Source organism: Atta cephalotes (genome assembly GCF_000143395.1).
Source record: "Atta cephalotes unplaced genomic scaffold scaffold00006, whole genome shotgun sequence".
Classification (NCBI taxonomy): domain Eukaryota; kingdom Metazoa; phylum Arthropoda; class Insecta; order Hymenoptera; family Formicidae; genus Atta; species Atta cephalotes.
The window spans coordinates 5,596,496-5,616,752 of NW_012130070.1; the positions used below are offsets into that span (position 1 = coordinate 5,596,496).

The 20,257-nt window shown below is 32.4% G+C and overlaps 2 protein-coding genes across 2 annotated transcripts in view; both read right to left on the bottom strand.

Moving 5' to 3' along the window:
- Positions 1–6,502: 6,502 nt before the first annotated feature.
- Positions 6,503–9,408, bottom strand: LOC105626854. The gene is made up of 2 exons (XM_012208146.1): positions 8,939–9,408; positions 6,503–6,977 (listed from the first exon to the last, which is right to left on the bottom strand). The coding sequence occupies exons 1-2, from the start codon at positions 9,406–9,408 to the stop codon at positions 6,503–6,505; spliced, it is 945 nt and encodes a 314-aa protein (XP_012063536.1).
- A 4,927-nt stretch (positions 9,409–14,335) lies between these two features.
- The window catches only part of LOC105626762 (chondroitin sulfate synthase 1), a 15,600-nt gene continuing 9,678 nt past the window's right edge, over positions 14,336–20,257 (bottom strand). Inside the window, exons 3-6 of the mRNA XM_012208057.1 lie at positions 19,008–19,148; positions 18,564–18,744; positions 15,844–16,200; positions 14,336–15,291 (exon numbers count right to left, since the gene is read on the bottom strand). Coding sequence (XP_012063447.1) covers positions 14,336–15,291; positions 15,844–16,200; positions 18,564–18,744; positions 19,008–19,148 — 1,635 coding nt within the window. The remainder of the gene's footprint in view (positions 15,292–15,843; positions 16,201–18,563; positions 18,745–19,007; positions 19,149–20,257) is intronic.

Consider the following 20,257-nt stretch of genomic DNA (forward strand, 5'->3'; position numbering starts at 1 on the left):
TCTTTTAACTATAAACCGAAAAATTAATTTTCAATTGCACACAACCGTTAAATGTTTATAAATCAAGTAAAAAAGGGGACGTATAAGCTAAATTATTTTAATGCTAAATCAGAGAGAGAGAGAGAGAGAGAGTTCTTAAATTTTTGACATTTATAAATCTTGTTATATGACGCTTCAAATTAAAATCGATAAAAATGATTCTTAGTCTCCTTAGCTTTTAACAATAATGCCAAAGAAAACGTACGATTGACCTCTAACATAAGAAGATGTATGGAAATCTTTTCACTGTAATACAGAGTCTATCTGAAGTAACTCAGAGCCTATCTAACATAACACGTTTTAGGGATAAATTACGTATAGCGTACATTACGTTCGTTTGCAAGCTAGACATGTGAACGATTGCATGCACTCGCAAATGTAGCTCAGTGATATTATAGTCAGACTAGTCCTAAAAGAACACTGTGAATATCTTCCTACGTGGGTAATTATCACCGTGGTATGTGAAAAGCGGTGAAACGCTTCCGGTTCGTTATCATCAGACCGTTGCCATTGTCATAATAATAATGCTGACCTCGTTTTTTTCTGTAAGCTGTGTTAAAAAAAATATATATATATTTATATCTTTTTTATTATAAAATATTGCAAACGTATGTTGTAAAAAAAATTATATTTCACAATAAAGATAAGTTTTATTGAAATACTCCTAATTTTTTTCAGGGAATAAACATTACGTATTATTATCCTGTTTTTATCATATTTTTAGATCGCGTGATGCAATTATATTATTTTATGATTATTGAATTATATAAGGAAACTTTTAGCAGTTATGTATAAATTTTAAAAATAATAAAACTTAAATGGCTCTTTCGTAATTTTATCGTAATTATATGAAGTTAGCAAAATTTATGCTGAAATATTTGTCGATTTCTTAGAATTATATTAAATACATTATCTTCTATATTTTTCTTTATATTTTCATGTTTACTTATATTTTTTTTAAACACTAAAATATTATTGATCTTCAAATCTGTTCTGTCGTATGTTTTTCCAACAAAAAAAGCTAATTCTAAGAAAAATTTGTAAGAGTAGAAAGTAATGGAATTTATAAGTAATGAAATCTATAAGAAGTAATGGATTTTACATTTTTTATATATATTATATGAATATATTATACGAAGAGCAGCATGAAATATGTACAATGTGCGAACAGAACGTTTTGTGAGATTTTCCACTACATCGTATTTGATGATAAAATCGAATCAAATGGCCGGTGATTTTCGTTACATCAATTTGAAGATTCAAGATGTGCGTTTACTTAACGATTGAGCAACTACTTGATAGCGTAATAGTGTCGTCGCCTGTGATCCGTCCGCGTTTCTAAACTAATCTCTCGACAGAATTGCGTTTGATTTTACTAAAGTCTTCGATCGAAATATAACGCAAATCATTTTGACATGTTAGGGCTTGAGCATAAAAATTGTCGTAACTTGTCGTAACTGTTTCTGACCAAATCATAATTCGACATATAAAGATTTATCATAAGAGCAACAGCACAATATAGTATCGGCTATTGTGACGTTTATAGAAAACAATTAAAATTGTTATAAAACTAGTCGCTAGAATCAAAATTTTTTGCATCATTGCTTATGAGTTTCCAATAAAATTATTTTGATAGTTCAACAAAATTATCTTTATTATCTATTTCCAGTAAAATTTTAAATCTTTCAGTTAAATAATTATTTTTTTTATGTGTTCATTGCGCGATTATCCAAGGGATTTTTTATAAACAACACAACAGTTTGGCCGACACTTTATCTATCGTGTGGTCTTAACTTTATGACAATTTCTGTGCTTAAGTTTTTATTTTTAAACTACCGAAACACTATACGAAATTCATGATGTCTCATCGAATTTTAATGATCAATTTACCGAATCGAATTTTCAGCAAAAGATTTTGCGTTCGCCTCTTTACGTTCGCCAAGCATCACTTGTCTCCGTGCAAAGCGTCTATCATTGTCTCGAATCGCTCATCAAGTGATTTTGTGCAATTACGATATTATCCGCTTCTACTTGCACTTTATTCAGGCCTCACTTTCCTCGAAGAGCAAGAGGAGCGACCTTTGCAGAGGTCGTCGAGACTACGCTCGAGTTTCACCGACACAGCCGGCACTCTCATCTCACCGACGCCAATTCTCTTGGTGCAGTGTTGGGATTATTAACTCGCTACTTCCTTCTTCCCGCGTTATAGCGGAATTAATAATCGCAAACGACGTTTATGCACCAGACGAGAGAATCGGTACGAATCCCCTATTGTTTCTTGGACATCATCAGCTCTTTGAATTGCGGCTGATGAATAACTTAACGGCGAGTATGGCTTCGTTAGCTATTAAAGGGAACGGAGTAAAAGCAGCCTTACATCCAAGAGGAAGAGCACGTCCTGGGAGGTCTAGGTTGTTCGTGGATCATTCGCGATTGTAGACACACACACACATATGCATGTGTGAAGAGATTTCTGTCGAGATATAGCATCAAATAATTAATTACAATCCGTTGATGACAGTAGATAAAAGCACTAGACAATTGGAGGCTTAATTTCCGTATTTATATCTTCTAATGTAAATATCTTCTGTAACAAGAGCTATCTTTCTTTATACAGAGCGATCCGGAAGTTGAAAAATTAAATACATATGTAGATTATAAATTTGATGAAACATTATTTTACTCTTATTTTACGATGACAATCATGTTACAATTTTACGATTTTTATTTATATTTTTTTTAAATTATGACACTTTGAAATATTTCTAAAAAAAAACAATAATTATCTTCTTAGGAGTATTTAGTTTCATTGAAATTATATTATCACGTTCTATATCGTCACAAACATAAATACAGATGTAATGTTCTTCTATTTAAACTGTCTAAAATATCGAAACTGACCAAGATTATACTGATCCGTCCATATTGTTGGCAGGTAGTCATTAGATTGGAATTCCATGAAATAATGAAAAATAGGGATAGTAATTGCTTGTAATCATTAATAAATAGTTAGTATCGAAAGAAGGTCGGAGATAATGGCAGTAGCAGTTACGTGGCGAAGTTATAGCGCGCTTCGAAGAAAAGAGAAAATAAGAAGAAAGAAGAGAGAGGAAGAGAGTCTAGATTTACTTCCTATATAATTTTATTCCCTCGATAAATTGGTGATAGTGTTTTTTTCGCCATTAATCGCATCTTTTCACAGGCGAAACCTCGGATCACACCAATGAGAAACTCGTTACAGTATGTGCATGCTCATGTGTGCGTGTGTGTATATCCATCTTCGCGCAATTGCGCAATCATAAGTCGCTGAGAAAGCGCAACGTGCTCTTCGCGTTCTGTTCCTTTACTTCGTACATCGCATCCGTATATTCACCATGTTGCGCGATTAATTGCCACGGCATGATACTGACGAGATTCCGCTTTTAATGCGCGAATCACTGCAGTTTTCTCGTCGACACGCGAATCCTCTTCAATCGCGATGACAATCAGTGAATTTCTGAAACTCAAACTGATCGCCAACAGTGACGTACTGATAAGAAAGTAAAATTTTATCGTCCACTTTTATCGAAATCCTAGAGAGATCTTTCGATTTGGTAAATCAAATGAGAAAGTTAAGAATAAAGGACTAGATTTTTTTTAAACAATAACAAAATAAAATCAAGAAGTGTTATAATTTTTCTAAGCATTAAAATGTTATTAAAGGGATTTTAAGAACTTTAAATCAAAATTATAGTGTCACTTTACAAGTTTCTATAAGTTAATATACAATAATATGCACGCATAACAAATTGTTGGGAGAGAAAACTAATGAAAGAATATGGCAGACATTAGTGATAAGTCAATCGATAATTGGCCGACTCTTGACTCCAACTTAACGGTCGGTCGACAACCGACTCAAGCGTGCGTTTTGCGATGCCTCAGCTCGCACGAAGCGGTCGTCCATAACGAGTGAATAATGACCTGGGTCGCTCTCACGCGTCTGCTCAGCTGTTCACTTCCGCTAGTGAAAGGTGCATGCACTGTAGCCGGGAGCTATGATAAAATGCACTTACGTGCATCCTCATGGCGCGCGTCGCTCAGGTCGAACAAGCCAGCGCTCCGTTAGCGATTGGCAGCGATGGGAAGGCACACTCGAATCGATACGGATTATCTCGATTTTTTTATTATAATAGAAACACAGACCTATTGGATCCATAAAATCATTAGCCATAGTATGCAAAACGTTATGCAATCATAGCGAGAGGTACTAAAAAAGCTTTCGAGAAATCATAGAGAGATATAGTGAATAATTGCTGATTGATCGTGTCTATTTCATCAAAATTCTACGGGACTTCTTAGCTTATATAGATATCGACTTCGAGTCTTTCATTGCTCAAATGCTCCGTTATGCAATTCATGTACAACACATGTATATATACACACACAGAATTATGCATTCACCATCTCACGCTTCATATTATGCATCATACGTACAAATCTAAGCAGATGATTCAATCGATTTTCGAGAGAGAAAGACAGAAACGCAGGAGGGATTCCTAAATGCTTAAGAAAGTTTATTCTCTATTCGCTTAGATCGTAATCGCAATTTTCCTCGATTCGTAATATGCCTCGAAATATGAAATATTTCATCAGAAGAGAGCGCTCTTCCTAGAATTAATAATTCTAGGAAGAGCATTCTCTTCCTAGAATTCTAGAAAATTAGCTATTCTTTTATTAGAATTATATATAGAATTATATATATATTTTCCCACGAAATTTCATTTTTATCTCTTGTTAAAATTATTTATTGCACTGTTTTACGAAATAAAATTTTACGTTATTCAGACGTTCGAAAATGGAACATAGAATTTATTTCGCACAAATAAAAGTAAACAGGTTTACAGATGTGTAACACAGTTTATAAGAAGTCGAGAAATCGAAATCTGTCACTAACCTTGATATCAAATTCAGAAGAGGAACATGCGACACATTACGTAAAGATCAGAGTGATTCACCGATTTTTATATCTTGCGGCTTGAAGATTGATATCAAATCTTCTTTGAAATTCAAATCTCAGGGCAGATGTATTTTCGGAATATCTCGATTGTATTCGCGAAATTCGCATATTGTATAGTTGTATCCGCACTTGTTTAATAAATCGTTTAAATTTTATTGTATGATGATAGTAGTAGATAATAGTAGTAGATGATGGTAACAGTGTCGAAATTATTAGAATTATTTTTAATTTTATTTTTGTTCTATTTTTAAAATAAATTTAGAACAAATAAGTTTTTTTATAAACAAATAAGAATTGTACGCAAAAGAATCAAATAAGTTTCTAACTATTACGAGGTAATTTTTTAATAATTTCGAGCTGAAAATTTTGAATTATGAGAAATTTTGAAAATTTTACTTAGAAATATTTTTAAAAAATTATATATGTATACATATAAACTTTTTGTAACAATTTATAGGAAGTGAATTAACAAATTAATGAATATATATATATACATATATTTTTTATTTATTTTACTATTTCATAATATATTTTTTATTACTTAATTTTAATTTTTCTATTATTTTTTCATAACATAATATATATTTGAGTATAAATAATATGAAGCTAATTTCATATAATATTTATATTATAGTTACAGACATAATATTGTATGTCTATAGAGACTTTTATAAAATAATGCATTGGTACATATATACACACATATATATATTACTATAATAATATATAAATTATAGTTCAATAATATAATACAAGCAATAATTAAATTATAAATTTATTTTAAAAAATTTATATTATAAAATGTATATTATTTGGCTTAAGATTTACATTATTTAGTCATATATATTATTATTTACGATACAAAATTATTAACTTGTATTGTAACATTTCTATATACATCTTTCTCTTTAAGAAATTTTTAAAAGCTTACTTCTTTACTTCAACACAGAGATATTTAGTTACATAAGACTTATCCATCTTGTTTCTGAATGTCGTAAATATGACACTCGGACTTAGGAGCAAAAACAATCTTCTTGAATGCTGTACACGTAACATGAGTATAAAGGGACGAAATCGGGAAGACATCAGCGAAATCTCATCACGTATAGTTTTGCGATTCTAACAGTCGGAATTTCTAAACCATTTCGTCTGTCAAGCTGTGCAACGTAGGTTTAAGATGGCTGTAAAGTATTACATCATAAGTGGCGTTGATCCAATCCGTTTAGATTCATATTTATAAAACATACAGCGTATTTTGTTTTTATTACGTTCAACAGGTACGGTGCGCGCAATTAGACGAATCCTTAATGAAAACAGATACGTAATCTGTTGAAATGATCTAATGGAATCAATTATGTAAGTTAGTAAAATTTAATTCGTGAATGATTACAAGTAGTGAAATTAAAAGCAAAATTAATTTGAGGCTTGTATCGATTGCAGTCAATGTGTCAAACAACGTCATAATCATCACAGAATCAGCTCAGTCTCAACTTCGATCGCCATTCTTTTCCGCCGGAAGCAGTGTGCGAGGTTCGGCAATGGTTTGTTCTTGCAATTCTTGACCCATCCATCCCAAGCCTTGAACCCATGCTGATCGAATATCTTCTTAGCACACACGATGTCTTCCTGTATATCGTCACTCAGGTAGTCCTCGCAGCGCTTATCGCAGTTGCCACCTCTATGCCCTCTGGTGCACCACTCGGCACTGTTGATCTGAAGGATACCATAAGAATAGCTGGAACCTCTCTTTGGACCAGTTACTAGATGCGTGTTCATCCCACTTTCGTATTTCATTAGACAGACCCAGTTGCTGATGAAGGACCTACTGATTCTGGCTATCACTAACTGCCTTGCAGCCTCGCATTGTGTGTATATCTTTCCTTCCACCGGCGAATGTACAGTTACGATCATCAGAATGAACACGATCCACAAACCTATCATTTTTTAACGTGAATGAATATTTGCCGAGACTATTTGATAAGTATTAGAGTCGTCTTTCTCGATTACTTGAATTACTAATTGAACGGATGTTCGAGCAATCAACTTGCGAGAAGAAATAATCGGCTGCTTTATGTTGTTCTTGAAGAATTATTAAATTGTAGGATAATCTCATGATATCTCAATGTATACTTTGTGATCTTATAGATATACTTTTAATATCTAGGAAAATATTAAAAATCGAAGATATTCTTCACTGTCCAGCATTTTTCTATTAATAAATCAGCACTTTAATAATTTTAATCGTTGTTTGTTGTTACCGCTTCTGATAAGGAATTATGCTTGCGTAACACCCGGCTCCGAATGTTTATAATTATCCGCTTCTCCATTCGTAAAACTGAGATAAATTAATAATCTCACGTTTTTTTCCGGTGCGTAATATGACACAAGGTGTTGACAACGATTGCACTGAGGATTCACGCGGAAATCCGTCTTATAAACGCGATGTCTGTCGCTAATATCGCGGATAATCGCAGATGACCTTGAGCTTGAGCGATATACGCTATTTATTAACGCTAATAATAAAAAATACAAGCCGCGATAAAACCACTTTTCGCTTTCCGCTGTTGCGCATTACATCACGATCTCGCCCCACTTCAGCTTATTATTGCAAATATCCCATGGCTTTTACAAGAATTTTGTATCTGACATTCTCGAAGAACACATTAACACTTTTTAAAACAAACATAAGATAATTAGAATCAAAGATGCGTTCCGGTGCTATTAACCTCTACAATAAAAACAACGTAGTCTCTTCTCAGTGAAATTTTACATTACTTAGAATTCTTGGATTCTTTAACTCATGAAGATAATTGGCGAATACAGATAGCTCACAAAGAAGTTCATTATACAACCCATAAAAATTAAAAATATGAGAAATATGAATGTGACATCAAATAATGCATACAATATTTTGTATCTTGTTATAGCATAAATTACATTTTTCAGAAAAAAAGAGGAGAAATAATTTCTAATTTTATATTAATATTATTAATAAATGTAATATATTATTTTTTTTATAAGTGTGTGGAAAAAACAGCTATCGCTACAGTCAACGCATATCAAGATATATGGTGGTTTTGCGCGAAGCGTCCGTGATCATTAAAATAAGGATTGAATAGTTATTGTGTAAAACATAATGTTGTTTTAACCTGTCACTACTTTTATAAAGCTAGATAGATTAAATATGTTTTACACAATAATTATTTAATAATTATTTTGATAAGTAATACTTTTGGCACATATTTTTTATCATCTTTTAAAAAAATAATTTGAAGGTAATATTTGTTTAGCGCAAAATGATCAGATGCAGCTTTCTAATATGTTGTAATTAACGCTTAGCGGAATATATTAGGTGTGGGAAAAAGTTCGTGGCGCTTTTTTAATGTCATCTAATGGGAAAAACGCCACGAACTTTTTCCCATACCTAATATTTTGTTTCACGCATGAATTTGGGAACAAAAGCAATCTTCCTATAAAAATAAAATCGGAAAGAAATCTCATTATGTACAGTTATGTAATTCTAACAGATGGAATTTCTAAATCAATTTCGCGTATAGTATCGTCTGTTAAGCATGAATTTTAAACGGATGAGTCATAAATAGCCACTCTAAGCAATTTAGATCCATATTTATAAAGCATACTAACATATTTTGTTTTTATTGTGTTCATTAAGCGTACGATGCGCACATTTAGGAAAATTCTTTAATAGAAACAAATATGTAAATCTGTTGGAATACAGTTTGATGGAATCGATTACATAAATTTCTAAAATTTAAGTTGTGAAAGATTACAAGAGATGCAAAAGACTTCATAGAAGCAAGAAAATTAAAAACAAAATTTATTTAAGCTTCGTATCGATTACAATCAATGTGTCCAACAGCGTTACAATCATCCACTCATCACAAAATCGGATCGGTCTCAATCTCGACCATTCGTCTCCTACGTATACAGTTTGAAATGTCCGGTAGTGGTTTGTTCTTGCACTTTTTCATCCATCCATCCCAAGCCTTGAATCCGTCCTGATAGACGATTTTTTTGGCACACACAATATCGTCCTGTATATCATCGTTCAAGAAATCTTCACAGCGCTTATTACAATTGCCACCTGTACGTCCTCTGGCACACCACTTGTTACTGTTGATCTGAAGAATACCATAAGAATAGCTGGAGGCTGTTTTTGGACCAGTCATCAATGCAGTGTTCATCCCACTTTCGCTTTCCATCAGACAGATCCAGTTGCTGAAGAAGGACCTACTGATTTTAGCTTTCTGTAGCTCTTTTATAATTTCACATCGCCCGAATATCTTCCCCTTCACCGGCGAATGGACAGTTAAGATCATCAAAACGAATATGATTACCAACGTTCCCCTCATTCTTTAATAGGAATGAATATTCGCTGTGAATTACTTAGTTTGTCTTTCTTGAATCACTAATTGAGTTTAATTGCTGATTAATCAAGCAACTAACTTGCGAGAAGAAATAATCCAACGATAATTTTATATTTTGAAGAATTATTCACTTGTTGGATAATCCAATGAAGTTTAAGCTTAAGTTTCAATACTTCGTAATCTTGTAGTATAATCCTGTAAATATTTACAATAAATGTTTAAGAAGATATTAAAAATTGATAAAGATATTTTTTATTCTCCGATGTAATAACGTTCACTTTAATAACTTTAATCATTGTTTGTCATTACCGCTTCTAATAAAGAACTATATTCGAATAATACCGACTGCTCAGAATATGTTTTATTACTCGCTTTTATGTTCGAAACTAAGGTAAATTGACGACTTCACGTTTTCTTTCCGAAGCGCAATATCATTCAAGGTGTTGACAACGATCGTACTGAGAAGTCATGTGGAATTACTGTCTTATAAATGCGTCGTCTGCTACTAATGCCGCGATTAAAATGACCTTGAGCTTGAGCGATATATTATTATCTACCCACGCCGTAATGAAATTCAAGCCGATAAGACCAATTCTTTGCTTTTACACGTCATCGCGATTTTTTTTTTTTTCGTTTCGCCTTATTACTATAAATGGCTTCCACAAGTAGAAAATTTCATATCTAATAAAAATAGTATTCTCGAAGAGATCATTCTCGAAGAGAATGCTCTCTAAGACAAATATAAGATAATAGAATCGAAGATTTTATGAACTATTGACCTCTTCGATAAAAACAACAGTCCTTTTTCAGTGAAATTCGGCACATACGTGAAAGTCTTGAGATTCTTAGATCACGAAGACATCATCACTAAAGATACAGCTTAGAGAAGCTTATTTTACAATCCATAAAAATTAAAGATACAAAAATCAGAATATGAAATCAGATATTTCATATTTTATTTTTTTTATCAATTAAATCAAAGAAAGAGAAGAAATATTTTCTAACTTTATATTACAATTATTAATCAATGCGATACATTATGTTTTATAAACTTGGAAAAAAACCATTATTATTGCTGTACACATAATTTGTTTATCGCGAAATGATCAGATATGTCATTCTAATATAATTAACACTTAGCAGAACATTTTATTTCGCGCAGTGATGTAATAAGTAATATTATATAATATTTGTTGCCTATAATTTAATAACAATATTAGTTCTGAAGACTCGTGGTGCAATATAAGGAAACATGGCGTTATTCTTCCACGAAATAATATTTTAAATTATTAAATCGTCAAACAAAATGTATATTACAAATTATCGCTGCTACATTTCTAATTATATTTGTCTTCCTTTCGTTGCGTCAAACGTCAAACGAAAGTTCGATAAGTTATCATATCTAGCACGAGTTATTAAATCGATTTATTTCTCGGTTTTCATAACACAGCAGTTATTATTTTTAATTAAAGTTTGACCCGCTTTGCGTTTCAGATTACAGAGTTTCCCAGAAACCAATCTCCAATCTTTTCAAATCGAATTCGATGAATGATTGATTTTTAATCACTTATGGCATTTACTTTAAATATTGATAAGAAAAAAAATTATAATAATATATTGAGGCCAAACAGAGAGAGAGAATTAACTGATTCCACTATTTCATACATATTCAGAAAGATTTGTTTAGAATACATAACAATAAGAATATTAAAATCTATAATGGTTGAAGATCAGTTAGATCTTTAATACTTAAATAATTCAATGTGAATTATATATATATATATACATATATTATATATATATATATATATATATATATTATATATATATATATTATATATATATGTACCATATTTGTAGTCATTTCAATTGCGCGCCGAATTGATTTTCCGGACTTATAAATGCAATTAACTTACTGTAATAGTAACAAATTAAATTGACAAGCAAATTTTAATAATAACTACAAATGTGGTATATATGCATGTACATGTATAGTATATATATATATAAAATTCATAAAGATCTATCTTCGACCGCTACATGCTTTAATATTCTTACTTGTTGTGTATTCACATTATGGTCTTAACAAAATCATTTATTATTTGTCTATATATTATTTATAATAATATTTTTAAATGACAATGAAGGCTGCAGCATTGCGTCAAAAAATTACAAATCATATCAAAATAAATAATTATATTAAAATTTGAAGAATATTTATTATGTATATTTTAATTTGCAAAGATAAAAGTATATCTAAAAATTGAAAAATGCTTTAAAATGTTAGAAGACATCAATTTTAAATCCTTTTATGATATTTTAATAAATAAATTGATTATGTGTAAATTAATAAATAAGTATAAAGATATTGTTTTAATAACGTTTTATATAGATATTATGTATTAAATAATTAAATACTTCATTTAAAATAATGACATCCAAAAAAGATTTTCCGAGGTGTATTTTTTTATATATGTAAGTTAGAGAATAACGAGTATTAAAAATGATATTATTATTTAACATAAGAATTTTATTCATTAAAGCGTGAGTATTATTCCAATTATTGCAGACAGAACTTTTTACGTGTAAGTGTATAACATAAAATACAAAGCGCGTAATCCGACAATTTAGGAATATCTACATCTATGTTTCGAAATACTTGTAATAGTGTTTACATTTGGCAGTACACATGAAATTGTGAAGAAATATTTTAAAGGCACGATAATATCACATTTACTTATAAGACTTAAATTTACTATCTAGGCTGACGATTTTATAAATGCTTATCATTACACGTGATTTCTGTAGACTGTTGGCAATTGCATTTGCAAAAAAAAATGACATTTGTTTGTTTTTAGCCTCAAGAAAACTAAAAGAAAAATCAGGCGTAGAAGATAATATCATCACATATAATCTAACAACAAAAACTATATTAGTATACATATTTTTTTAACATAACAATTTTATTACCATCCTTGATAAAAGTTTTTCTTAAAATTCTTTATATAACTCTTCAAAATTTTTATATAATATTTAATTTAAAAAAAATTTTTCAGGTTATTTGAATATCTGAAATACTTTCAAGAATGTTGAAGAAGTTTACATCTTTTCTAAAATTCTTATATACGTGAATTATGAATATTTAAAAATTTTTTATTTTACAATTTTTGAAGAAAACTTACAAAATTTAAAGAATTTTGAGATTTTTTTTTAAGAAGTTTTATGAATTTAAAATATAAAAAATTGTATAATAAAATATAAAAAAATTTATGAGATATTATTGAGTACAAATTAGTTCGGTCCGTTTTTTCGTGCATTTATTTAAAAAGAAAAGGCAATTTTCGAATTCCATCTCGAAAAAATGATTCGTCTTTGGAGGCGATCCAATTTTGAAGCCAATTTTCGATTTCTGCGAAAGAAGTGAACCGGTGACTTGCCAAATCATGCTGCATCCTTCGGAACAACCAGTAATCAGAAGGAGCAATGTCCGGAGAATACGGCGGGTACGGTAAAACATCCCATTTGAGCGTTTCCAAATATTTTTTTACGACTTTAGCGACACGAGGCCGAGCGTTATCATGAAGAAGAATAACTTTATCATGTCTTTGCTCGTATTCCAGCCGTTTTTCTCGCAATGCATGGCTCAAACGAATCAATTGTAGCCGATATCGATCGCCCGTAATGGAATCGCCAGGCTTCAGCAGCTTATAGTAAACAAGACCCTTTTGATCCCACCAGATACAGAGCATGATCTTCGAACCATGAATGTTCGGCCGTGGTGTTGATGTTAAGGTCGATGGCAACGATTAACCGGGCTTAGTATTTTTTCTTCTTGGTTGTCGTAGAATATTCACTTCTCATCTCCAATGCAAAAAAACGTTTTCTCTGTTGTTTTTGAATCAGCTGTTGGCAAGTGAAAAATCGCCTTTCAACATCTCTCGGTTTCAATTCATAGACATCCAATTTCCTTGTTTTTGAATCATTCCCATGACTCTCAATCGTACAGAAACGGCTTGAGTTATCCCCAATGATTCTGCAAGCTCCTCTTGCATTTGACTCTGATCTTTTTCGAGTAATGCCTCTAATTCTTTGTCTTCGAATTTTTTTGGCTGTCCAGAGCGAGGCTCTTCAACGCTGAAACCTCCATCCTTGAAACGTCGAAACCATTCCCTACATGATATCCTTATTAGTTTTGATTATTAATGAAGCAGTGTCACCATAAACTTCGACAAGCATTTGATGGGCTTCAGCCGCACTTTTCTTCCAATTAAAGCAGAAAATCAAAACCTCCCGCAAATGCTGTTTGGTTAACACAAAATTCGACATTTCAAACTCAGTAAAAATCAAAGCGATATAAACTGAATATTATTAGCAGATGTTTAATCTCTCTGAAACCGCCAAAATCAGCTGTCACTATGAACCATTCACAACAGCTATCTTTAGGGAAACGGACCGAACTAATTTGTACTCCCAATGAATATGAATATTTTTTCACCGCGGATGCTTGCAATGATTTTGGTGATCTTTATCGATCATCAGATCTATTTGTTTTCTATCTATTTTCTTCGATTAACTATCTTCGAAAATTGATATTTCTTGATCAAATTTTAGAAAATTATTTTCTCGATTAAAGCTTCGATATATACATTTTGTCATACAATAAAATATCAGTATTGATTTTTTTATTTGCTTGCGTGACTCAGACAAACATATTTACACAAACAGTTATGACTAACGAGATACTCTGGCACTCGAAAAGTTCATGATTCGATTCCCTTCGATATTACATTCGCGTAACTGAAGTCACTATCGAGGCGAGTGCGTAATGAAAAAAATATTTTTACAATTTTCCCTACGATTTCTAATAAAATTGTATTCAACAGCTGATAATTCCAATTTGGCAGATCCATCATTAACCAGCAGGGTTCGTCCTCTTCTGTCTCCTCTCTTTGGCGAAGCGTAGTATGTTTGGGTTACTGTAAATCATATTGGCCAAAGTTTCAACTCCGGCATATGTATCAACCTTGGATCCTATGCACATAGAGAATTGGAGGCTAGAGAGCTCTTTGCTACACTCTATCTCGTGATATACATGCACCAGGTGCCTATCCGCCGCCCTGAAGACATCGAGGCTTGATTTAACTGCCTTCTCGAAGAATTCCACGTCCTCCTTACCCCAGCCCTGAATTGAGAGATCCAAACCGCCCACAGTAAGGTAGTCACTCTTGTACAGTGAAACTATTCCGAAACCATACTGCCTCCAGTGTCCAGAGATCTCGTTTATGATAAACTTGTCTTGCTTCTTGGCGTCGCCGTAAACGACTTTGGGATCATATTGACTAAAAACTATTGGAAAATATATTCTTCGGCCTGGTAGCGTGTTCAGGCGTATCCTATTCAACGCTGAGCCCGTGAATACGACATCCACATCGATGAACAGCATTAGATCATCGATCTGCAACTTCGACGCGCCCAAGTCCAGAGCTCGAGCTCTCGAAAAGTCCCCGGAGACTGGTAGAATCTCCATGCTGGCACTGCGATATTTGTATTTGAGCTGTTCAATCAGATTTATTGTTTTATTGAAAGTATTCTCACTTTTGTGCTGGTAAAGTACGACGAGCAATGACGTCTTTTCGCCGCTAGTTAAACAGATATCTTCGTAATTCTGGAGGAATCTTTGGAAGATCTCATAGCGGCCTGATAGAGGTAAGATAAAATTGATGATCTTGTTTTGCACCGGATCTTCCTCTTGAGAGTTGAAATTGAAATTCAGAAAGCCACCGTGGAGTAAACTATGAATAGATTTGTCGTCTGATTTCTGTCGAGATTGAACTTCGACGCCATTTACTGTCTCGCGCATTTCCAATCCTACGAGAACATTTAATATCTGTTAAAGCTAAAGTTTAAGCTAATACTTAATAGCGACTTTACTTCAATAATATTTCTTCATATATTATCATAAATTTTTTCAATTATGTTATAACCTAATGAAATCTTTTATTTTAATTAAAATTAATAATAATTTTAATTAAATAGCTGTATATGTATAAAATCATAACTCAATAAATTACAGCTTATGTTACTTTTTCGCAATTACAATTTTATATTTCAAATAAATGTAATTTATTTATGTTTACTCTGATAATTACTTAAACATTATGTCTATATTTTGGTTAACGCTTACCTGTAACATTATTATTTAACTTTGGACAGAAAAATATGTCTTGTGGATATTAAAAGATTAATTAATTTTTGATGTAATAATTTCACTCTATATACATCACAGTTAAAGTGCTAACTTTAGTAAATGTATACACTTAAAAAATGTGTATATATATATTGACTACAACAGACTACAGCATACATTTATTGAGTTAACACTGTGACGTATATAAATGTAAAAAACATGAGTAATCGTACCGGTAAAATGTTGATGGAGATAAACGTGTCTTCGAACAGGAAGAGTAACCTTCCTGCCCCGATATTTTCGATAAACCAACAGAAGATCTAATATTGTATCAGCTCCGTAAGAATTTACTCTCCTGTATCCGTAAAGAGCAGACCGTTCTTCGACTATGCGGCCCCGTTGCCTTGAATAAGAATTAATGGAAGCCATGACCTCCCTGGTAATATCTTCCAGGCCTTCTTTGATGTCACTATGAATACGTCGCCTGGGGTTAGAATCGGTTAAACTGTATTCCAATTTCAAGAGAAAGTCCCACGGGATCACTTCGTCACTCGTGGCCGGTTTGAACGAACGAAGACTCGCTGGCACACCTGTACAAACAAGATTTTTTTAGCGAATCAATGAATCCGGCTGATTTCTCTGTAATTAACTGAATGTCAAAACTTTTTAAAAATATTTTGCAAATTCGAGCTCAAAAATTAAAAAGTTTGAAAATTAAAATATGCTGAACATTATTTTTGCAATATTCAACATAAAATTATATTAATTCATTATATTATGATTTATTATAATAAATAAGAAAGATTTTTTCTTCTAATTGTATATAAAGAATACGAAAAACAATATTAATATGAAGATTACAAATTCAATATTAGAGTAGATTTTAAATTACAGTCAATTTTAGTTTTTGAATCGATTTTTAAGACAGTAAATTATATTTACGGCTTGGAATTGTAAAAACGTAATAATTTTATTCGTAGCTTGGAAATAAAAAAAAATGCATAAATGTCAAACTTTATATGTATAATTTTTATGATTAATCACACTGTTGCTAATCCGTGACTATGTTGCATTACGTGTTCGAAAAATTGCATTTTTTTGTAGCAAGCGTTGAAAATGACAGAAAATTAATTGAAGGAAGCAAATAAATGTGGTAATTTCCTCTAGGATCTTAATGTTCCGTGACCCATAATCTCGATTGCAGTTTTTTATTGGTAAATTAAGTTCAACTCTTAGTTTTCAGTCAGTTAATTCTAATTTATTGCGACGTATTGTATATAAGTTATATATATGAGTCAACGCAATAATATGGAAATCGTCAAATCTGGGAAAAGTATAAAAGATATAAGAAATGATTAGAATAAAAGTAGCGAGACTTTATTTATCAATTATTTAAATTTGATAAATATATTGCAATGTATGCTTAGTTCCAATCCTGTTAATCAATTTATATAAAATAATTAAACTAAATACTAATTTTTAAAACCATCTAATCAACACAGCGTATTTTTGTGATTGAAATATTATTACAAGAAAATATTAAATTACAAGAGATTTAAAGAGATCTAATTTTTTTTACAAATTTTAAGTAAGGAATTTATTTTTAAATCTTTAGACTTTCCTTTATTATTTTCAATTTTCATCATTTTACAAGTAAATATCAAGCATAACAAAAAATTATTTTAGTATTTCTTTTCTGTGGAAATTATTTATTTATTATTTCTGTTTTCTTGAAAGTTCTAAAGATAACAGATTAATAATTACAAGATTAATTTTTCGAAGATAAAGAATTGAGATCATGGAAAAATAAATTTTTGCCAATATTAAATTATTCACAGTTCCCTTTAATTTATTTTTCATGAAATTTAGATCTGCAAGCGAAACGTTGTCAATGAAATGTAACATGAGAAACTATGCGACAAAGTCATGCGTTATGATTCTTGCGTCTCTGAGATTGCGTATTCAATTTCAAATAGAGTTACAATCCCTTTAGAATATAATTTGATGTGTTGTCCTATCGGTACAACAAGCTGTGCATTAACGTGACAGATAACTGTAGTTGTGTAAGTACACAATAAACGCGGAAGCGTTAATTTAATAGCAATATACAGTAAAAGTTTTACGATCGAAAAATATGGTTATTAACGTTCTAAAGATATTTTACGTTCTAAAGATGGTTTGAAAAATTGTAGGAATTTAAATAGAGGAAATGATGATAATGTATGAACATATATAGTAAAGGAGTGCGGAATAATAATGTGGAATATTCAATAGATAAACAGTTATGCATATATTTACAAGCCTGGGAAGGGATCGACAAAATACTTATTAAAAAGATGTGTGAGTGTTAATATAAAAAAATCATAGTTGCAAATTAGAGTAAACGCATAATTTTATAAAAAATATATAAATAAATCTAAAGAGTAATCATTTAAATGAAATTTTTACGAGTTAGCAGAAGATAAAAATAAGAAAAATGCAAAGTAATATGCGTATATAGGCCAGTGTTCACAGTTTTTTCTTATTTCAAATATCTTTTAATATCTTAAGATGTTAATACTTTCTGGTTCATGACTTAAGATTGTACTTGAATCTTAAATATAAGAATCAACTATAAGTAAACCGCCTATACAAAGAGAGAAGAAATAGAGATCAGCCAAAGCTCGGCATGATGTTGTAAAAATAAAAATCAGAAATCATGTGATTTTAGAAATGCGCGCCAATATATCAATTACGCCAATTTTGATGAGAATCTTGACAGCAAGCTGGTGTCGCTTCTCTTACTGTCATATTCGCTTTTCTCACTCTCACATCCGGTTTCACAACAACATGGCAGAGCCAATCATGGATCGAGTCGGGCAATCTCTATTTTTAGAATCTTTGAGAAAAAGAAAGAGGCATGCAAGTTCGGCTCTTACCAGTGGTTTGTAATGACGGAAGTAAGATATCATACCCAGTGTGTCCGTATCGCCGGGATAATCCTCGGAATTAGAGTCGACCGGAAAGAGACGTACGCCTTCCGCTATTTCGTAGTTCTTCAAGGCTTCTAGGCTTACTCCCAACACCTGGGCCATCGTGTAAATGTCCCTGTGCAAACGAATCCTCTCCTGCTGCAAGTCTTGTATTCGTAATCCCTGATGGAATATATTGCACAGTATAATTTTTGCAAAGATAATTTTTTAAGCAATAAACGCATTTGCACCAAAGCAGCAACTATGATACATCAGAGATATGGATTAATTGTAAAAATCGTGAGGCGATTTATTTCTTGCATCGCTTATATTACTTCGTTCGCTAACGGTTATTAAATTACTTAACAGTTCACAGATAGGTAATGCAGTTTTTTTCACGTAACCGTAGTGTTTACCGTAATTATGATACGTGATGTAATACAAACCCTCATGTAATTGTGCAGCCTGTACATGTGAGGCGGACTTTTCACAGGATGCAAAGTAATGGCACGATGAACCTCCTTCTTCTTGAGATTTCCGGTGAACGCCTGAGCCCCGCTGCTATTGTGATAAAGAATCGACTGCATCTATGCGGAATGAATATATTATGAATATCGACACCTTCAAGAGTTGAGCAATGATAAGTAATATGATAAAACTATATTAGATGTACAACTTTGCTTCCGCCGTTTTTTTCCGAAATTCGAGGCTTTATTGTAAAAAACTGGTTATACATTTATGATTCAAAGTATTGTCCATCGCTGGCCACTACTTTCTCCCATCTTTCGGATAGCGTACGAAATCCCGCGTCGAAAAAACTGGTCATCTTTTGAGGCTATCCACAAATCGATCCAATTTTTTACTTCTTCATAAGACCGGAAGTGCTGGTCAGCCAAGCCGTGTGCCATTGATCGAAACAAGTGATAGTCAGAGGGAGCAACGTCTGGAGAATATGGCGGGTGGGGTAGGACTTCCCATTTCAACGTTTCCAAGTATGTCTTGACCACTTTCGCAACATGGGATCAAGCATTGTCATGCTGCAAAATCACTTTATAGTGTCTCTCGTTGTATTGCGGCTGTTTGTCTTTCAATGTTCGGCTCAAACGCATCAATTGCGTTCGATACCGATCGCCTGTGATTGTTTCAGTCGGTTTTAATAGTTCATAACACTACGCCGAACTGGTCCCACCAAATACAGAGCATGACCTTGGAGCCGTGAATATTCGGTTTGGCCGTGGAAGCATGGCCGGGAACTCTCCATGATTTTCTGCGCTTGGAATTATCGTAATGAACCCATTTTTCGTCCCCAGTCACAATGCGATGCAGAAATCCCTTCCGTCTTTGCCTTTCAAGCAGCTGTTCACAAGCAAACAAGCCGTTCAACATCTCTCGGCTTCAATTCGTACGGCACCCAATTTCCTTGCTTCTGAATCATTCCCATGGCTTTGAGGTTTTGAAATGGCTTGTTGAGTCACTCTCAATGATCGTGCCAATTCTTCTTGATTTTGACACGAGTCTTGCTCAAGTAATGCCTCCAATTCTGCATCTTCGAAAACCTTCTCTCTTCCACCGTTATGCCAGACTTCGACGTCAAAATCACCGTTCTTGAAGCGTTGAAACCACTCACGACACGTTCTTTCACTAATAGCGGCCTCACCATAAGTATTTGAGAGCATTCGATGAGCCTCAGCCGCAG